The 20267-nt window shown below is 37.6% G+C and overlaps 1 protein-coding gene across 7 annotated transcripts in view; it reads left to right on the top strand.

The window, feature by feature from the left end:
• RAPGEF2 (Rap guanine nucleotide exchange factor 2) overlaps window positions 1-20267 on the top strand; it is a 167778-nt gene that overhangs the window by 98949 nt on the left and 48562 nt on the right. The window contains exon 1 of one of the 7 annotated variants that reach the window (XM_072334204.1): window positions 4608-4793. The exons of 5 other annotated variants lie outside the window; for them this stretch is intronic. In XM_072334204.1, coding sequence (XP_072190305.1) covers window positions 4740-4793 — 54 coding nt within the window. In that variant the 5' untranslated portion in view covers window positions 4608-4739. Of the gene's footprint in view, window positions 1-4607; window positions 4794-5021; window positions 5678-20267 lie in introns of those variants that run through there. One more of the 7 variants, XM_072334205.1, reaches the window with a different exon arrangement.

The raw sequence follows: 20267 nt of genomic DNA, 5'->3' as shown, positions 1-20267 counted from the left end.
TGGGAATTTTACAATCTCACTTAAAGCTTCTAAATAAGTTCAAGGAAAAGTGCTAGAAAGCAGCTTATATTTTCTTAAAGCAAAAATATCCTTCCACTGCTGCCAAAATCTCACAAGTGATAAACCAATGAACAAACCAACCAAATAACAGAGAAAACAGCTAGTGATTAGATGAGTTTTGGAAAAAAAATTAAAAAAAAATAATAAAAAAAAAAGTAATTGAGTGGCTTTTGTTAGTTTTTTAAGCCATTAGCATTTAATACTGTTACTCCTGCCCTGGTGGTCTCAGGTGCATTGAATTCTGTGCCAGAACAAGCATCACTTGCAGTTCAAATGTGTCGGCTTGTTGCAAGCAGCAGTTATAGGATTCAGGGAGGCTGGTGAAGAACATAACGGGCTACAACTTGAGTGGTTAACTGACCTTAAAAAAATCCCTGATTTTTGTTCTTACCTTTCAACCATGTAGCAGTAGGATGCACATGGAAGAGGTATTCCATTATCCAGCAGCAGTAACATTTTCCTGCTTTAGCATGTAGTAAAGAGTATGAAATGTGAGGGCACTTAGCATAAATGACCTGTGTTCCTGAACTTCCTGCTGTGAATTTGTTTGGAACACAATGATACAATTTATATTTGTTTTGCTTTTGCCCAGAACTAGTAAGGAGATTTGTGTCTTTGCAGCAAACCTTTGCTCAAGCAGGTATGGATGGCAAGGCATCATTTAGATTTGGCAGAGGAGGCTTGTTAATTGTGCACACCATCAATTCTTTGCTTTTTTGCTTGTGTACTTTTTTTCACAATTTAAAAGCAAAAGACATATTCTCTTGTTCTCTGATTTGATTAATAATATTTTAAACTCTTGTCCTTATACCAAAGAGGGAAGGAAACTTCATGAACATTGGAAAAACTGCAAGTATTTTGCCAGAATGCATTTTCCACTCCTAAAGTACTGAAACAATTAAGGAAATTCATCTGTGACCGTTCTACTAGTTGAAATCATTAATGTCTTCTATTTTAATGTCCAATTCTTAGCATTAAATAATGGTAATGTGTACTTTTAAAGCCTTGGTAATTACATAAAACTTGAGGCTTATGTAACCAATAGTCAACAAGTAAATCGGTAAAACATTATGTTGTAAAGTGACTTTGCAAGCATGCGTAGTCATTATGTCTATTCTAGTATTAAAAAAGTCATCTGACATAAAATAGAATTTGATGGCAAGTGTTTTAGAGGAAGGTTATAACTTGCTTCTCTTTATGCTGGCTGGCCCACATGCTGGAAGCTTGCTTTTCTGGTGCCAGAGCTATGCTGGAGGTGATAAATCAGCCTGTGGTCACAGGGAAGATTGGCAGCTGCTGTACATCCGCCGTGCTCAGGCACCAGCCTGCCAGCTCCAGGCTCATCTTTCTTTCAAGGATCTGGATTACAGGTTCATCTGTAGCAGCAGCTCAGCAGAAGGGCATTTGTTCAAATGGTCTGTACCATTAATAAACATGCTATCAAAGCAGCACAGGTTGCTCCATTTAAACGGGACTTTGGTGTTGCCAGCAGTGCAGTGAATGTCAGTGTAGCGATGGTGAGGTTGCATCAAGTAAAAAATTAATATGACAAATGCTATTGCCTTCTCCTACAGCCATGTAGGTGTAATGTCTGTGTAATTGCCCCTTTGCTGCAAGTGTTTTGAGGGCATGTAATGACTGAGGAGTTTGTGCCTTATTACTTAGTCTTCTTTTCTAGATCACTTCTATTTTCAGTTTTCTGTCTTAATGGAGTCATAAAGTGACAGTAAATCTGGTGAACATAGACAATTTTGATGTCTTTTGAATTAGATTTTGAACAAGAAGGGAATAATTCTTTATACAGTGCTCAAAGGAAAGGGGAAAAGATGCTGATAATTTCTGTCTATGAGATAAAAAAGAATATTTTGCATGTATGTAATCTGTATCAAATTTTAAATACTCCTGCAAATAGTTGTGATTTGCTTGCTTGCAATGGTTGCTTGAAATTGAAGATTTGAGGCAATCTGTTGTTGCAGCATTAGTCATTAATCTAAAAAGATTAATTGTCCAAGCAATATTGGCACCATTTAGGAGAATATCTGTGAGATGATATTCTGGAACGTAAAATAGTTTAGAGGCATTATTTAGATGCTGCTGGGATCTGTACCAGTTTCTACCTTAAATTCAGATCTACTGTTTATGAATTCTGAATTCCATCCAAGGACGTCCTAACATCTGTAGTTACACTTATTAGAAATTTTTTACGTTTTTTAAAGAGGCTCAGGGAGAGATGCCAACTTTCTTATTCATATAATACTTTGGAAGCTGTTTGGGATAACTCATTGTGTCCAATTATTGCAGATCAGGTTCATTAGCATCTCACTTCAACCACCTACAAAAGCGTTTGCAAAAACACCTTTTTACTCTTGTCAAAGTTTCTAAGCTAGGCATTTGTACATGAGCTTTGTAATACACACGAATGCAAAGTTATATTTAGGCTTTATAGTGGTTTCATACTTGTTTATGATAGAAACTTTACAGAATGTAATTCTCTAGTGTCTATAACTAATTTAAATACCCTTCATTCTTTACTGAAAGATACTGAAAGATACCTCAAAGACCATCTAGTCCCAAGCCTCTGCCATGGGCAGGTCTGCTCCTGCCAGCTCAGGCTGCCCAGGGCCCCATCCAGCTTGGCCTTGAGCACTTCCAGGGATGGGGCACCCACAGCCCTCTGGGCAGCTGTGCCAGGGCCTCACTGCCTTCTGAACAAATAATTTCCTCCTAATGACTGATCTAAATCTCCTCTCTTTTAGTTTAAACCATTCTCCCCCGTTCTATAAGCAGATACGTGTTTGTAGCTCAGTTAAGTACGTAACAGTCCAGAAAGTGTTGTGTTTCCTTCCTACGCTGCTGTGTAATTTCTATCTTGGCAGATTGTTGTTGTTGTTTTTGGTTTTTTGGTTTTTTTTTCTGATATGAGCTTATAGCACTGAACTCACATTCTGGTTGTGCTGTTATACACTGGGTCACTGAATTGAAAAGTTTTTGTTTGCTTCGTCAACAAGTGGTAGTTTTTGATTTTGTACTAGGTGGGTTTCTTTGGAACTTCCCAAAGTGAATATCTCCCTATTTCTGTTTAGAACTTCATCAGAAAATTGGTGGCGCTAAGCATTTCACAGTTTTACTGGGCTCAAGCATGATCTGACGCCTTGAAGTCATCTGTTAGTGACATTGGCACGTCACAAAGACTTTAAAATACTTATTTTTGTAATTGAGTCATTTTAAAGAGTAACTTCTCTTTGACAGGAAGATTTAGCATATACTAGAAAATCAAGGGCACGAGTGTCATAAACTTTCATAATTGTAAACAGATTCAGTTCCAAATGTGCTGCATATGAAGTGGTGCCCTTAGAGTAACTGTGAATAATAAAGACTGGTTTTCACTAAATTTATAGCCTCATTTCCTAGCAATCATTGTCCGCACAGAAAGAAGTCACTACGTAATTATCAGTGGACATGTATTTTGGTGGAAGGCAGCTGCAGATTAGGTTATGTGCTACTCTGCAGCATTCATTTCTTCCTGTGTCTTTACGCCTTTGTAACAACTGTTAAATCCTTTTCCCTCATATTGTTTAAGGAAATAAAAAAGACTTTGAAGTGGCTTTAAGCACAGATGGTCTCCGATTTGACAGAGTATGCTGTAAACATGCCCTGAGAAGGCTGAAGCTTGCTTGGCAGGTGGCACGATCCCATTGGCCCTGTGTGGGTCTCCACTGCCAGGTGCCATGGATTTGGGCTCCGTGGTGAGGGCTGCCCACTGGCTTGCTGCTGCAGCCCAGCCTCTGCACCTTGGTTCCTCTGCAGCTTGGTGCTGGCAGTGCACGACCAGCAGCACAGCCCTGCCAGAGGAGGCAGCGGGAGATTTCTCAGTTTAAGATGCAATTACAGTCGGAGAGGGGGATTATAAAAGCCATATGTATGTCAGTCTCTTTCAGATCTTGCTTCCCCTTTTGTTTGCTGGGGGATTTGTGTATACAGTGTGAACAGAGAAAAAAGATCTATATTCAGAAAGCCTGAATTGCATTTTAAAACTATCTTGACGTTCACAGGCTACAGGCCGTGGATGTCTGTGGCCTGCCTAACAGTGAAACAGCTGAAAATCTGCAAGAACTTGTCAAGTGCACTGTTTATAAATACTTGATAACAGCGTTTACGGTTCTGCAGCAGCACTCTTTTGGGTGGGGGGGGGGGGGGGAAAGGGAGGTGATGTCAAACCTGCTTTGCCTTCATCTTCCTGAGAAGTCCCGCTTGGTGGAGGGCTGGTGGAGGTACATGCTGGTCCTTACTCTGGCAGTGCCCTCAGGAGCAGCTGTGAACACATCCCTCCCCTTGGGGTTGCCTTCATCTTCAGGGGCTGACATCATACAGGCAAGAGCTGCTTGTTTTCTCTGCGTTGTCCACCTCTATGTTAATGAGTGAAATGGTGAAGTGTTGGAGGGGACGAGCCTCAAGGAATGTGTCTTCCATTTGACTCAAATATTTCAGTGGATAAAGGGAGAGGGAGGGAGAGAGTGAGTGAGAAATGCACTTACATCACTAGGACTGCATCGAGTGTGCCTTTGCAGGTTAAGAGACAGACTACAGTCTCTTTGCTTTCTGCAGGAAGCAGCAATGCCGTTTGTATCCTAAGAGGAATTTTTTTATTTAGAAAAGGAAGCATTCTTTCTGCCCAGGAAATGGCTTTCCTTGTGCGTTGCTATGCCAACTGCCTGCAGCCATGGTCTTCCAAAGTAAGCACAATAACGTAATTATATTGGCGTATTGCATTCAGACTCATGATTCTCTGGGTTTTTGTGTGTGTTACTGTGTTGTATTTCTGTTGCTGACTCTCCTGCTAGTAGATGTGCTAGTCTCGATTGTGAGGAGCGGGTGTCATAAAATCCAATGTCTGTCAATGTCACGCTGACGAGATTAATTGTGCAAACTTGGTTAGCTGAGCGGCGCACGGATCACCGGTCACTACTGCCGGTAGCACTGGCAGCCGGGGGAGGAGGTCCCTGCTCGCATGCTCTGCCCTGATTTTGGGGGAGTGGAGGGTGGTGGCGAGGGGGGGCTGTGTGTGTGAGCGTGTGCAGTTGCAAATGAAACAGGAGTATTAACAATGCTTGGCTGGGTGCTGGGGCTGGTTCCTGCACCCTGACTAACATAATACTCTATTAAGCCTTTTTGAGGGAGTCTCTGTGCAGTCAGCCATTTTAGCTTTTTTTTCTCCTTTTTTTTCTTTTTTTTTTTTTTCTTCCCGTTCCTCTGTCTCGGGGAATGGTTTTGTTCCTCTGGATGAGCACTGGATATGTAGGGTTTCATCAGGCTCTTTGCATCCTGACATGGTTAGACTTTCTGTGTTACAAAAATGGAGACTAACGCTGTCGTTTGGATTGCTTCTCTGCACTACAAGTGTGAGGGGTTTTTTGAGCTTACCCGTAGTGACACTTTTAGTTCCAGCTTGCTTCCCCCCCTCCTCCTCGTTTTAATTTAATGCTGTAGAGGGTGACTTGCCATCCATAAGAAATTGGTACATGATGTGTAAATTCAGTTCAGCTTCTGTTTCTTCATTATGAAACCACTTGCAATCCCAGCTAACCATGGAGTTATGGGCCAGCAGGAGAAACATTCAGTAAGTATTGCAAATTCTGTTTGTTCTATCAATAACCTGTCACAGGCAAGCTGCATGGTAATTGGAACTGCTTGTTGTCTTCCTTCTGTACTTCTGATTTGGGAATTTAATAGTGGGTTTTTCCAGGGAAAGCTGTACCTTAGGTGGCGTTAGAATCTGTGTCTGTGCTTAAGGTTGTTTTTTAGCTTGGAAAAGGCAAATCTGTCGGTTTTTTTGAAGGTTAGAAGTGTACTTGGAAAATATTGACATACTTTTTTTTGGTCACAAAGCTATGAGCATTCAGTTAAAACAACTATGCATTTGTTAAAACTTTAAAGAGGTATATGAGCTTTATAACAAGTGGTTTAATTGTAGCATGTGATAAGAATAGATTTATTCTGTGTAATGTGTGGTACGGGCATGCTGTTGCCTTGTAACACGGCATTGAACATCTGTGGTAGACTTGCACTGAAAATGCAGAAACTGTTAGTAAAACACGGCATGAACAAAAGGCATAAGTACTGATGCTTTATAATTGATCCCATGAGTCAGCTACACCTTTGTCAGGCTTTAATCCCATGGGCTGCCTGTGTTTAATGTTTGTTATAAATGCATTTATAAGTAGAACAGCAAACATAATTTAACAAGGCCTCAGGTGTCAGAAACTAGAAATTTAGGCTTGACAGTATAAAAGGATGATAGAAATAGATTCTTATCACTTTGCTGACGTTAATATCTTCATGTTAGATTTTATATGGTTTGATGTAATCTTTAATTTCACCATTTCTTTCTTGAAAACCTCTACATTCTGTGCTTAGTGTGTGTACTAGAGTGCATGGGAATGCGTACAGTATGTCCAGGCATACAATTAAATCATAAATTTTTGGGAAAATTTGGTAACAGGAACTTCTTAAAGGAAGAATATTATCATCACAAATTAAGCTTTAATTTTGTGTAGAAACACAGAAACCAACCTATAAACATTTCAGAACATGTCTAGTGAATTTATTTTTATGCATGCAGCAGACTTATCACAGTTTCTTATTTGTAGACTGTTCCTTTCTCTTCTTAATTACATTCCAAGTATAAAGGAGTTCATGTTTCCAAATCGTTGGTGTTTCAACGTTGGTTCATGAAATATTTAGAACTTAATCTAAGAAAAAACCCCACCACAACTCCACTTCTCCTGAAACTCAAGTACTGAAGAATCTGAAATAGAATAGGATACCCTGAATTTGCAAATTGAAATAAAATGAGCCAGATGCATATGTATTCTTCTTGCTCTCCAGAGAAGGTTAATGAAAGTTTCTGTGTGGATTCTTGTAACAGAGCAAATGTAATGTAAAATAATAGCTTATAGATGAGGAAAAAAATAACTCAGTAGCTTAGAGACCTTACATTCTAAAGTCTGACATGTTTTAAATGCATTATTCTGAATTAATTAAATCACAGAGATAAATTTCACTCTGTGGACCAAAATACCAAACGATGAAAGGTAAAAGATAATAATAATTGTATAAGAAAATTAGTTTGCTGTAGGAAATGCTGACATATAAATGAAAAAACATATAAAAAACATATATATTTTTGACATAGGGCTGGCACACAATTGCAGATTTTGCATGACCAAAATCAGTAGATAAGAGCTTGTGCAGTTTAAAATGATTCTGTGACACTGTTAGGACACGTGTAGTTCACAGTGCAACACTACTTTGTCAATGAAACTTTCCATGCTTGTTCTCCAGGTAGAGGCTTTTTGCTTGGAAGATTGGATTCGAAGATCTGAGTTATTGTATGGAGGGAGGGCAATTTCAGAGTTTTAAGATATGCAGACTTTGTGTTGCTTTGCCAAAAAGGAAAACTGAGTGAGTTAATCATTTTTTAAGCGAAGTTATTTTCATGTTTGTATGTTTCCAGAATCCTAAACCTTTTATTGATGTCTAATGGACTTGACTTCAAGAAAAGAACTTTAATTACTGTGTCATCCCCACCTGCAGTCTTGCAGCTTGATTTGCTGAGACAAGCTGGAAATGAGTGCAAAAATCTCTTGTGCTGGATTTCACAAGATTCTGTAAACTAATTGTAGTTAATGCTGTTAAGTTCCTAATTTAACACTAGTTTAATAGGCAATAAGTTTACTGTTCTGTGAAAAGTGTTGTGCAAAATGACTATTACGTTCATGATAGTTGGACTGGAGGGAGGTGAAGTGAAAAACTGTTACATTTCCTAGGTTAATTAATGTAAGAAATTAAAGATCGGTATCATTCATGAAGAGTACAGGTCTTACATATCTTTCATAAATTAGAAGGAATTGAGGCAGTGCTGCAGCTGTGTGTGTTTGCTGGGTGCTGTGTGGATGATGTTCCTTGAATTACTATTAGCTGCCCAGCAGCTATCTCATTCTTCCTCTTTTACATGTTGTTTGTGAAAACTTTACTTGGCATTACTAAGATTAATTTAAAAGAAAAAGACTTTTAATGATGTGGCTTGAGATGCATAGCTCTCCCGTGAACGTGTAATGATTAACAGCTCATGAATTGCCCAGTACCTTGCTGTCACTTATGAACAGTCTGTAAGAAAAGTTACATTTTTACTTTGGGTACTATAGAAATTAAGTGCACAAATAAAGGATGTGTTTCACTGGGAACCCAGTGACTCTACTTCAGTGCTCTTGTAGACACTTCAGCCTTTTGATGTTCTTGACTTGTCTTGAATTACTGAACAATACTGAAAGCTGTAAGTCTTTGGCTTGCTCTTGCTGTGTTGTAGTTCACAAAGATTTGTGGTTCCATGCTATGGGCCCCTTCTCTCTCAACAATGAGGAGGAAATAAATGATATTTTGAGAAAGAGTCTTGAGTTGTAACTATGCAAATATGGCTATTTGAATTTGGTTTGTAGTAAGAGTGTTGATTGTGGCATACTTTTCTAAGAAATGTGAAACATTATAGCAAAAACATAATTTTCTCTTCCTGGAAGGGATAATTGGTACTGTTTTAGAACTAAGAAAATAAAAGTAGCCCTCTTGGGAAAGCATCGCACACTACAAGGAAGAAAAGGATAAGCTCTGCTTGATAAGCTGAATGATCCAAAATGACTAGACCGTATGCGTGTGTATGCTCACACACTTATGAACATATGTACACACACATATACACACACACAAGGGAAAAAGTTACATGAACAAAGATCTATGTGAAAAAGCTTCCCTCCAACTTGGTAGTAATCTGCTATCTGCTTTAGGTGCTGATGATTTTGATTTTATTTGTCTTAAGGGAGTGCACTACACTGGCACTTGATGGAGTTGTTTTTTTAAAGAACATCAATTTTTTGTTGCTTGTTGACAAACAAGATTTCTGTTTTATTCCCTTCAGATCATTCCTTTCCATTTCATTAGTGTATTTTGAAAAAGGTTGTCTCTGCAGACTAGTAATGTAGTTGTGGCTTTTTAAAAAATGGTTAGGAGTAGTTATTTCATTACTTCAGACGTACATTTTAGTACAGTCTTTAATTGTGAATTTTATTTCAAAAGATTCATATCAAGATGGATAAGTTTTTGGTTTATATTTGATATCTTGCATTAGGTTTGTTGCTTAAATGGCCAGGCTAAGTTTATGGCATACTATTCAAGTCCTGTTCAGAAGATAAAAGTATTATTTTTTCTTTCTCTGGCTCTTTATGGAGTTTGTAACTACAGTGTTAATGTGATTCATAGATGTGGCATTATCATCATTTTTAAGATAGTTCTAATGAAGCAAATCTTTGGCAAAATCTAAGAACAGATTTCTGAAAACTTCAGATGCTTATTTATCAGTTCAGGTTGACTTAAATAAGTGCTCAAAGTATGGAATATTTCTGAATTTTCTTTATTTTGGCCCAGATCAGGCACCCCTTGTCTAATGATTTTCTGAAAGGTTAATTTTAAGTGGCTTTCTTGGCATCATACCAGTGATCTGTGGCAGAGTCTGGATAAATTCTTATTCTCCAGGACAATGTTGAATGGCAAATTTTCTCAAAAGCTTATTATTGGCATAATATGGGTCATCTCATATGAATGACAGTGGATGCATTAGTGACCTGTAGAGATGGCAATGATAATATCTTTGGCACATAGAAAAATGGCATGCCATTTTTCTGTTACTGTACCGAGGCCTGGAGTCTGTAGAATATACACATTTTTGTGTGTGTGTGTGTTGTATATGTGGAAATTTATTTAGGAAATACATACCATCTACTTCTTAGAAAGGTAGTGTAAAAGCAGATTATGTATGTACAAATGTTTATATAGATGTTTATAAACATTTACAAAGACAAGTAATTGGCGTTCTCTACCTTCCTGAGAAATAGGCAGATATTTTCAGGTCAGAATAGATAGTTGACATAAAAAAGAAATTTAGAAAGATTTTAGAATCAGAGAATGATAGAATGGTTTGGTTAGGAAGGGACATTAAAGCCTATACAGTTCTAGTCCCCTACAATGGGCAGTGACACCTCTGACTATAACAGGCTACCCAGGGCCCTATCCAACCTTGGCACTGAACGCCTTTAGGGTTGGGGTTGCCACCCACAGCTTCTCTGGCATTTATAAAGTAGAAAAAGTTCTCAGTGAGCACTGGGACACCAGCACTACTGGTATTATTGGCACTCTTTTATAATCCCAAGTGATCAATCCTAGTAGTGTTATTGAAGTGTTTACGAAGTCATCTTTATGGTGGTGTACGCTGAAACTAGAATATAGCCAAAATACAGAAGTGAACCTAAAATGGAATCTGAGTTTATTCTGAAATTCTATTTTAGACCAACTGACTAATAATATATATTATTACTGAGTTGTAGATAATTCTGTCTTATCTACAGTCAAGTTGAAAATCCAGCTAATATTGAGAGCTGCTGATACGCAGCAATCAGAAAAGCAAAAAACAAAACAAAACAAACCCCACACTGACAAAAAATCCAAACCTCTAAAGAAAGAAAGCAAGAAGTCCTTAAAGCCCTCATCAAAGTACCATTGATTTGCTTCTGAAACTAGAAGTTAAAAGTGAGAGATATGATAGAAGCTCTGAAACGTAGAGGATATTAAAATGCTGTGCTAAATAGGGTAGGGAATTATCAATATGCAAATAGAGTGACATGAAGTCCATCGTTACTTGAAGCATGCATATTCAGCTAAGAAAATCCTGTACCTCAGTATCTCAAGCATTTTCCACCTGAAAAATATTTGCACTCCCTTGCAGAATTCTTGATTAAGAGTTTTCAAATGGTGGGGTGGTACTTGTGCTCGGACTTAATTCCAGATGACGTAGTCTATAAATTCAGCAGTTTAGTAAATGGACCTATAAAAATATTCTGGCAAGATGGAGTAAATTAGATTTTTGGAAACTTCATTTTTAATTACCTAAGGCAGGGTGAATCAAATAGTGATATGCAAAAAAAATACTTGGTTTATAAGAAGATTAGAAACTGCTGTTGGTAGAGTTGTTCATTCTGTTAGTTATGATTGCCACCGGTACTGCTCCAGTATGCAAGAGAGAGGGGGAAGGGCGTTTCATGGTCTGTACTCTGCTGCTAAGATGACCTGGAGCTTATCTGTAAAATTCTTCCGTATGTGATAGTATTACAGGTCTGCAGAATTGGAGAAGTGATTATCTGTGTCAAAAGACAGCAGCGCATGATTAAGCAATTAGAAATCACAGTTCCCTAATGCTCAGTTTTGTAAACTGGAATTGGATCAGCATATAAACCATGTTCTGGCCATCAGTGCTCTGGGATAATGAATGGTGCTTGTGCTGTAGGATAATTTTTATCTAGTTTGGTTTTCTTGTTGTGATCTGGGCTTTAAATTACTACAAATTACTCTTTAACAACATCCTTGGTGTTTGAGAAGCTGTACTAATTTTACTAGCTCTCTCAGAAATACACAGTTCTGTGATTGTTATCTGAAATAAATATAAGATTTTCAAAGTTTCAGGATATTTTTATTAAAATCTGATATTAATTTTTTGATATCCTAGTTGCAACAGTTTATATGTAGCTAGATTTCAGTTACTATTATTGATGCTTTCTTGTTAGCATTCCCTGAATTTAATAATGAATAGAAGAGTACTAAAGGAAAAAGAAAATCATGATAGTAGGGTATTTCAAGAGTTCATGTGGGATAATCCTGAATCATTGTTTCCAGTATCTTTTGTTGTCAATAGGTGACAAGTACGACTGACTGCAGTGACCCTAAATGATGAGTATAGTCAGTGTTAAGGATTTGGGAAAAATGAGAAAGTTGTCTCAAGATTTGCCCTTGACCAAAGGGTCTTGTACCTAATACATTTCATTTCCAGTATTGTGTTCAAGAAATGTGGGTTGACTTGTGCAGGACTGCAGGCTCCCTAGGATTCTAAGCATTAGTGTGCTTAACCTGTCTGTCCGTCTCTGTAAAGTAACTGACACTAGTACGCTACCCCAGCAATAGATGGTTGGCTGTTGTTTGTTCACATTTTGTTACCTTGCCAGTAGTTGTTGTTTTTCTTTTTTTTTTTTTCTTTTCTTTTTTTCCTTTAGCTCTATTCATTTTGAAATGCTGTTCATTTGGCAGAGAACCATAGGAAGAATAAAGTTGTACTGAAGGGTTACCTGAGTATTGCTCAGTGATTTGTTTGTGAAAGCTGTTCCTATGCCCAGGAGCTGGAATTTATAACAGTGTTTGTTATTCCTTCCTAAATCTGTTATATGGGGATATGAGGAGGGTTGATGAAGGACAACAGATTGCAAAGCTTTTATGTAGATGATGGTGAAGGTAAATAGCCTTGCATTAACAAATTACCTGACCCAAATGATGTTGATGTATAACCCTTAATATAACTAAGAGTTTTGTCTGATTTTTATTTATTTATTTATTTTTAAATTGGAGAAGATAAGCATCATAACCATTATGTTTGGTGAAATAACTGGAAGATAGGAGAAAAGCTTGAGTAGATGTAGTTTGTGTTTTGCATTTGTGGTATGCAGCAACTTAGGTGGTATTGCACAAGAATGGGCACTCAGCCTCTGGTCAAAAGGTGTCCAGTATTTTGGGTTGCTCTCACCTCCATCATTCATCTTGACAACATGAACTGACCTGAGTGTACTTAGTTAAGTTAGCATCCTCTACTTGGTCTAAACCTTATGACAGTGAAAAAACTGAAATGTGGGAAGTAGTCGTCTTGTGATCTGAGGTCTCCATCACAACTGTTGGAGGACTTATCCAAACAGGGGAGTAGCCTGCTAAGTCTAGCAGCTTGGATTGGATACAGTTCTAGCTGTTCTTGATTCCAGTGTTATAGGTGGTCAAATTGTTGTCTCCTGTAAGATGCCATTCCTCTCAAAGCCAGACTGGACTACCTTAGAAAGGTGTAAAAAAAGTTTGGTCTTTCCTGAAGTTAAGAAGTGTGTTGTGGCCCCAGGGGTGGGAGTCAGTGGGAGGATCAGTGTTCCTCCTTGAGTTGGGAATGTTATCCTGAATTTTCTTTACATGGTGTATGAGTGCAAGTTTAATTAGACACTATAGTGACTACAGAAATCTTTGAACTCTTTGAAAAAATGCAAACACTTTGCTTTAATGGGAAGTTGTCTCTCTGTGCTGAAGTATATAGATACTTCCATGGATTTTATAGCTTGTAGTGGATATGATGCTTCTCCTTTAGGGTGGGAGTATGAATACTGGTTTAACACTCTCTTCAGCCCAGGTTTCATGGCTTGATTCAGGAATCAATTTCTTTTCTAAATCAAAGAAAAAACAATAGGTGTAAAGCTCTGCACTTGTTTGCATCCTACTGTAGCTGCTTTTAATATCTGTTAATAAGTTAATGTTATTGAAGTCATAAAGTGAAGCTCCATGTGGCACTTGAATTTCTGATCTGTAGATAATTTAGTACTGGTGTCCAGGTGATCCCACTGCTGATGTTTGATTGCATCAGTGCATCTTCCTGGTAACTACAGCTACCCTATCCTCAGAAGTATATGGGCAGCCTGAGAAGGGCCATCATGGTGACACAGACCATGAGCAGTGCCCTTGCTCCTCAGTTTGTGGTTTCTTTTACTCTGTGAAAGTGGAGTCTGTCAGCTTGCTTTCTTACAAGCACAGGTGCTGTGCACTAGGTCATTTGGAAGTCAATTGTGATGGGATTTTTTAGTTTATAGCCTGGCTCCAAACTGTGATTTTTGCAAGTAAGAAAAATAGATAAGAGCCTTTTTTTCCTTCTATGAAGAATGATTTCATAGAAATGACGTTGTGCTGTTTTGTAGTTCTGCTCCCCTTGTGCATTTTAGTCATGTTGGCTTGCCTTATAGTTAAAAATAGGCTTTCACTGTACTATGTGGCTGTTATTCCTGCAGAGTCAAGAGAATGGGAGCTGGATTGTGTTCTTAGGACTCCACCCATGGCATTGTTTCCTAAATTCCTATCCGCTGCTGCATGCCTGCCAAGTCCTGAATGTAGTAGGAGTTACACAAGTGTCAGAAAGTTCTGATGGGAGATTTTCTGCAGGGGCACAGCAGGAGGAGGGAATGTGGCTGTGGTACTGGAACCTAAATTTAATCTTGGTAGTGGGATTGATGGCTTGGTAGTGGGGTAATGGAGAACATCATGCTTGAAGGCTGGATGCATTTAGCTGAGGTCAAAAGTAATAATCAGACTAGATTTTGGGAAATGTAAACCAAACTGTGGAAGCTGTTTTCTGTTGACCCAACTACAGTTTTTGTTCTCATGATTGTTATTATTTTCCTTCAAACTATATGTAAGCAGCTAAAAGTACTTCAAAACTTGCATTTTACAGTGTCTGCCTCTGCTGCTTCCCTGAGAAGGATACAGCTTGACCTCTAAATCTTAATTTATTCCTGATAGCAAACTAGGGGAAAAAAAATCTTTCAACTACTTGGCAGGCATTAGACTCTCTTCTATTTCACATTGCTCAGGAAAGAGCCAGATGCCTTCCTGGTGTGTCTGTATTTTTAGTTTTGACCCACGTTGCTAGTGGATTGTTAGCTGGGTTTTTTGGCCCTTGAAGAAGTTGAATATAGAGAAGTTCTTATTTGAAAGATTCTTACATAAAGATCGATTGTTTTTTCTTTCCTCTCAAATCCTTACTGCAGAGGAGCCATGAGGAAAACGAATGCATTTAGTGACTTAAGAGCCTTTGTAATGTGTAATTTGAATAATTAACTCTGTTTCTGGAAATGGTGTCCCACTGCTTTTATTTTTTAAATGGCATCACTGAAGAATATATATATTTAACTAAAACTTAAGTGTTGGTGCCAAACAAAAGACATACTGAAGTGAAAACTATTTCTTTCTGCTTATCACTGTAGAAGTCTGTATATCATGTGTATACACCTGCTGGTGTATATCTCCTGCAAATGTTTTTGGTTGTATATCTCCGGGGATTTCTATTCTGTTTGGTCTTGCTTGGTTTCAAAGAATAGGCTCTTTTAATTGCTAAGAAATATTTTTTACTTTCTATTTTCATGAGAGATTTCTTGCACTTCACAGAAGAGGGTTTCATATAATTCATTTGGCTGTTTCCAAGATTCCCAAATACAGTTGGTATTCCTCAATAAATGGATACTAAAGCGTTAGTTTGATGAACAGTGGCACGCGTGTCAACAGTCGTATACAGAAAATCTACTTATCTGTCTCTTCCTGCTGAAAGAAGAGGTTGTTTAGACAGATAAATGTCACTCCTACACCTGACCCTTCCATTATTATTGTGTGTTATTATTACTTCTGTGAGGATGGTACTCTGGGAAAACTGGATGTATGAATTCCTTTGCTAGAGTAATGTGATGTTTTTATTTTGAGTGGAGATGGCATTTTATCACTTAAGCATGCAAAGATAACATGGTTAATATAGTAAATGACTAAAAGATTAGCCAAGACCATTTGGATACTGTTGGAAATCAGTGGTTAGAATTGGGCTCTCAAATTCTCTCATTATGACAAGGTGACCAAATGAAATGAGGGATGTACATGCATGCATTCTAGGTCTCTGTAGCTAAACTTCTGCTCAGTAGGATTAATAAAGATTAAATTTACTAACATGGCTTAGTGGGAAAATATTGGTAGTAGGTGGACTGCTGGACTGGATGAACTTGGAGGTATGTTTTCCAGCATTGGTGATCCTATGATTCTAAATGCATTTCTCTCAAATTTCTAATTTATTTCTATATTTGCTATTTTTCCACAGTTTGGCAATCTAAAATGTCTCTTCCTAAATAGACATCACTGAAATTGTTTGTGGTATCAGTTGAATATATGTTGCTACATGGATTGGGATTATTTATTTATCAGAATACTGTTTTCCTAAGAAAGGTGTATCAGAACTGATTTAAAGTTTGTGTGCATTGCTATGCAGACACAAATAGATTTCTGGAAGCCACATCTGAATGTCAGCATTTTATGCAGACTAACACAATCCTTTCCTTGCTCTGAAGAGGTTCTGATTTTCACAGGCACCATGTAGTTCCTTTTAGCTGCATTGATAAAGACTTTTGGGAAAACATTATGTTGTGAATGTGTTCTTATGGGAATTTGGAAATGTCATGACAAGGCTGGGCTAGTTGAACTTAGCATTTGATATTAGTATATTGAATAACAGTTTGGGTGTAAAGAAAACTAGCATGTTCAGAATTTAGTGGACGTACTGTTAATGTACAAGAAGGGTCTGTATTGAGTTGAGTAAATAAACTCATGTGTCTCTGCACAAGGATCCTGAATTTAGTGGAGCACTTATACTTACGTAGAGATTCTCTGAAAGGAAGAAAAATAGGTTGTTTTTCCTCCTTCTGTATGATCACACACAAGGAAGATTTTTGTCCATTTAAATCAAATAGTCACAGTTCTTTAAAGAACTTAAAATCTTGTTCTGTGCTTACAGAACAAAACTCTAGGGGTATTAGTATAGCATGTTACCATATACAGTCCTAAATGCTCGTGTCAGTATAAAACATTTTCATTATTTTCTTTGGGTACCATTGGAAGGAAAGCATAAGCAAAGCATAGGCAATAAAGCTGCAAGTATTACTGCAATGTTCTCTATCGTTATATTGCCATAGCATAAGTACTGTTATAATTTCAAATTGATAAAAAAAAGTAATAAAGCTATTTGACTAGTAGGTTGGTGTAGCATTAAAAATCAATGGTAAGGTAAATACATTATGTTAGGATTTTGCAGCATTAACCATGCAGAAAGAGAGAAGCTTACTTAAAAATAATCTGAGTCATCTGGCTGCTGTGCTATTTTTACACTATCAGAAAAACCTTGAGACATTATATGTACTAATTTCACAATGCAAACATGAAACCTTCTTACTTTCCGCGCATTAATCTCAAAGGGATTCTCCTTTTTACTTTAATATGTTCAACAGTAACCTCTCTTTTAAAAATCTTCAAGTAAGAGCATCCTCATTTTTGAAAGCAAAATTATTTGCCTCTCGTTCTTTCAAGCCATTTGTAAAATTTTGTTTCCAATCATTGTTTAGGAATGCTCACTTTATGCGAGTAGGAGTTTCCAAAATACAACTCTGGGAATACACATTTCTGCTATACCTTAAAAAATGCTGCAAGCATAATATTCTTATTAAAAAGTTTTAGTGGTCCTTTGCTCATTTTTGTATCGAAGTATTCATCTTGCAGTATTACAATTCTTCAGTTACATTAGGGGTGAAGTAGAAGTATGAACCTTATATTAATGAGTGAGGAAAATAAAAGAAGCTTCTATGGCAGATTAAGCATGTGGAAATAAGTAGCCCTAGTACACAACTTTTTGTTTGGAGTGGGAGGATTTGTGGAAAAATTGTACATTTCTCTCCGACTGCTATATGGAAAATTAAAGCTATCTTAGGATTTTCTTTTTTCCTCATGAGCTGTACTGTAGAGAGCAAATATAATCCCTTTGCTAAAAGTCCAACAGTAGTGTTGATATGGCCACAGATATTAATTTTAAATAGAAACAAACAAAAAAACACAGAAAGGAAACATCCACCATGTAACTTCTGAATTCTCATGTCTATTACATCAAATGTAATTTTATTTGGTATTTTATAGAGATAAAAATCCATGTAAATTTTAAGTCCACAGTTTTTCATGTTTTCATGGAAATTATTTACATATCTATATTTTTAAAAATAGTTTTTCCTTGCAAGCATAGAGAATGCATGTCTTTACTGAGAAACTGCAAGTAGTTAAAATCCAAAATATAATGTTAATCATGTTGTCTCTTGTGAGTTTTTCCTCCTTAGGTTAGTCTGTTTCTCAGTGAAAGTGGGAAGAACTAAACTGGCCTCTGCTTTTTCTGTTTGGATGAATGACACGGACCTGGAAAGGGATTTTCTGGGTCACTGCTGTTGCACAGTGGGTTGCACAGCACGCTCAGGACTTTCTCTAGCATCAGTCTGAAACCTTCTCTACCACAGCTCCTATTGAGTGTGGTTTTGAGAATCTGTGTTTCGCTAGGCAATGACGTTCTTTCAACTTTTTGCTCATTAGTTTTTGCACTTGTATTGCATTTTTACTGTAGGTTTTTTTGTTTGTTTGTTTTGTTTTTTTTTTCCTTCCTATTTCTTGGTAGTGCTGATATGCTTTCTCAGCTCATGATAAAAGGTGCTTTATATACCTTCTCAAACTACTTTTTATGATAATTTTGGTGGTCCTTTGCATCTCTTCAAATGCATGACTTTAAGTTCGCCTTTATTGAAAACACGCAGCTGGGATTGTGTGCAGTTTTTTAGGGAAAATCTCTTCTGGAGCCAAGAATAAGAGACCCAAACAAATGTGTTTCTGGATGATGCATGCAGTGATCTCATTGGTCTCCTTTTCTGCTGCATCACCTTAAGTAGTTCAGTCACCAAATCAGTTAACTGACTGGAGTTGTTTTCATGGTCATTTCTGGCAGATAATTCCCAGGCTGTGATTGTTCTGTTTTGTTTTTCTCAGATTGCTTGACCCTTGCATCTTTTATACAGCATACTCACTAGTTCTTAGCTCCACATAGGCATCGCATTGCTCTCATGGAGAGAGAAAACTACTGAAAGTAGGCTATTTAGTTTCCAGTTCAGCAACAAACATTTGCGCATGAAACAACAAAGCAGCCACAAGACCAAGTATTTAGGAATATCATCAACTGGAACATGTATTACATTAGTATGGAAATGAATTATTCCCAGGAGACAAATCTCTACAAAGCCAGGCTTTATTAATTTTGTCCTCCACATTTACTGCTATTAAATAACAGGATCTTTTGCTGAAGTGAAGTGGCTGTGCTCATTAACTGGACAGAGCAGTTGGTCTCTAGGTGACCTCTTTTCCTTTCAGAATTGTTAACTGAGCTCACAGCCACGCAGAAACCTTTGTATTCCTGAAAATAGGATTCTTATTGCTGTATGACCTAGCTTAACCATTGACTAGGCCACTGACTTCTGTAAAATGTTTAGACTTTTTCTTGATGGTCATGGATACAGTTCTCCATCATTTTACCTACAGAGCAGTATGGTTTTTGTTGAGGCAGTACACTTCTTTAAGGGTGATAATTAAAATACTGTGGTATTAGAGTGATTTTTTAATTTTCTTTTAATTTATTTTTTACTTCTTTTCTACTCTCTCACCTTCTCAATTTTATTCAGTGTTTCAGGGAAGCTGTTAGCTTGTGGGTAGTTGTGGGCTGTATGCAGTGCAGACACCAAGACTGTAAATAGGAATGCTTGCTGAGAGTAATTCCAAGCTGTCTGATGCAGCATTACACACTTGCAAGCCTGAAATGCTGGAATAGAGATCTTGCTTTTTACCATCTGAGCAGTAGTTCAATGTGACAAGGAATAGAACCTTATGTAAACTTTAAATGCTTTTTAAAACACAAAGAATTGACCAGTATGAATGGAAAACCAGAAGTAAAACCTGCAAATCCTACCTCCTTCATTCTGCAATGTTTTACTTCATGGGTTTTTGTTTGTTTGTTTTCATACAGTACTTGAGTTGATGCCAATAAATTTGTTTGTCAAAGGATTAATGTTTATGTGAGATTTCCTGCGAAAGATGCTTGAATATGGAACTTTAAATTGAATCTGTGGCACGAAAGCTGTCAAAAAAAGGCTAGTCTTACAGACCTGGTTCTACAGCAGATAAGGCAGTTAAGTTAAAGAAGCATAAGCACGTGTTAGTGATCCATTCTGTACTTCTCCTTTGAAAAAGGATTGTCCCTGAGAGCTTTTCTCCATTCCCCCGATAGCCATTTACATTTCACCACCTCTGTCCCTATGCAGAAGTCAATAGTCCTCCAAGCAAGGGATAATTGTGTTTGATGCATTAAACGCTCATAGGATTAGCTGCTCAGAGCTATGAGATGTACATTAAGTGGCAGGCGCTGTGTGTTTTGTAAGGGAAACAGTATGAAGTTCCCACACACGCTACATCTTGCTCACTCTCTGAGACCAGCAGAGTACATTGCATTGCTTTAAGCCCCTGAGTAGTTTTATGGAGGCGTACTTACAGAAAAGTCTTAGCGCAAAAGCATTCTGAGGAGCTTGCCTGATGAGGTCCTTGCAGGTCTGTGTTGCTTTTTGTTGGTGCTAGAGAGGTTCTGTCATGGGCTTTGT

This window comes from Excalfactoria chinensis, chromosome 4, assembly GCF_039878825.1.
Source record: "Excalfactoria chinensis isolate bCotChi1 chromosome 4, bCotChi1.hap2, whole genome shotgun sequence".
NCBI lineage: Eukaryota > Metazoa > Chordata > Aves > Galliformes > Phasianidae > Excalfactoria > Excalfactoria chinensis.
This window is presented reverse-complemented; position numbering and strand designations above follow the sequence as displayed.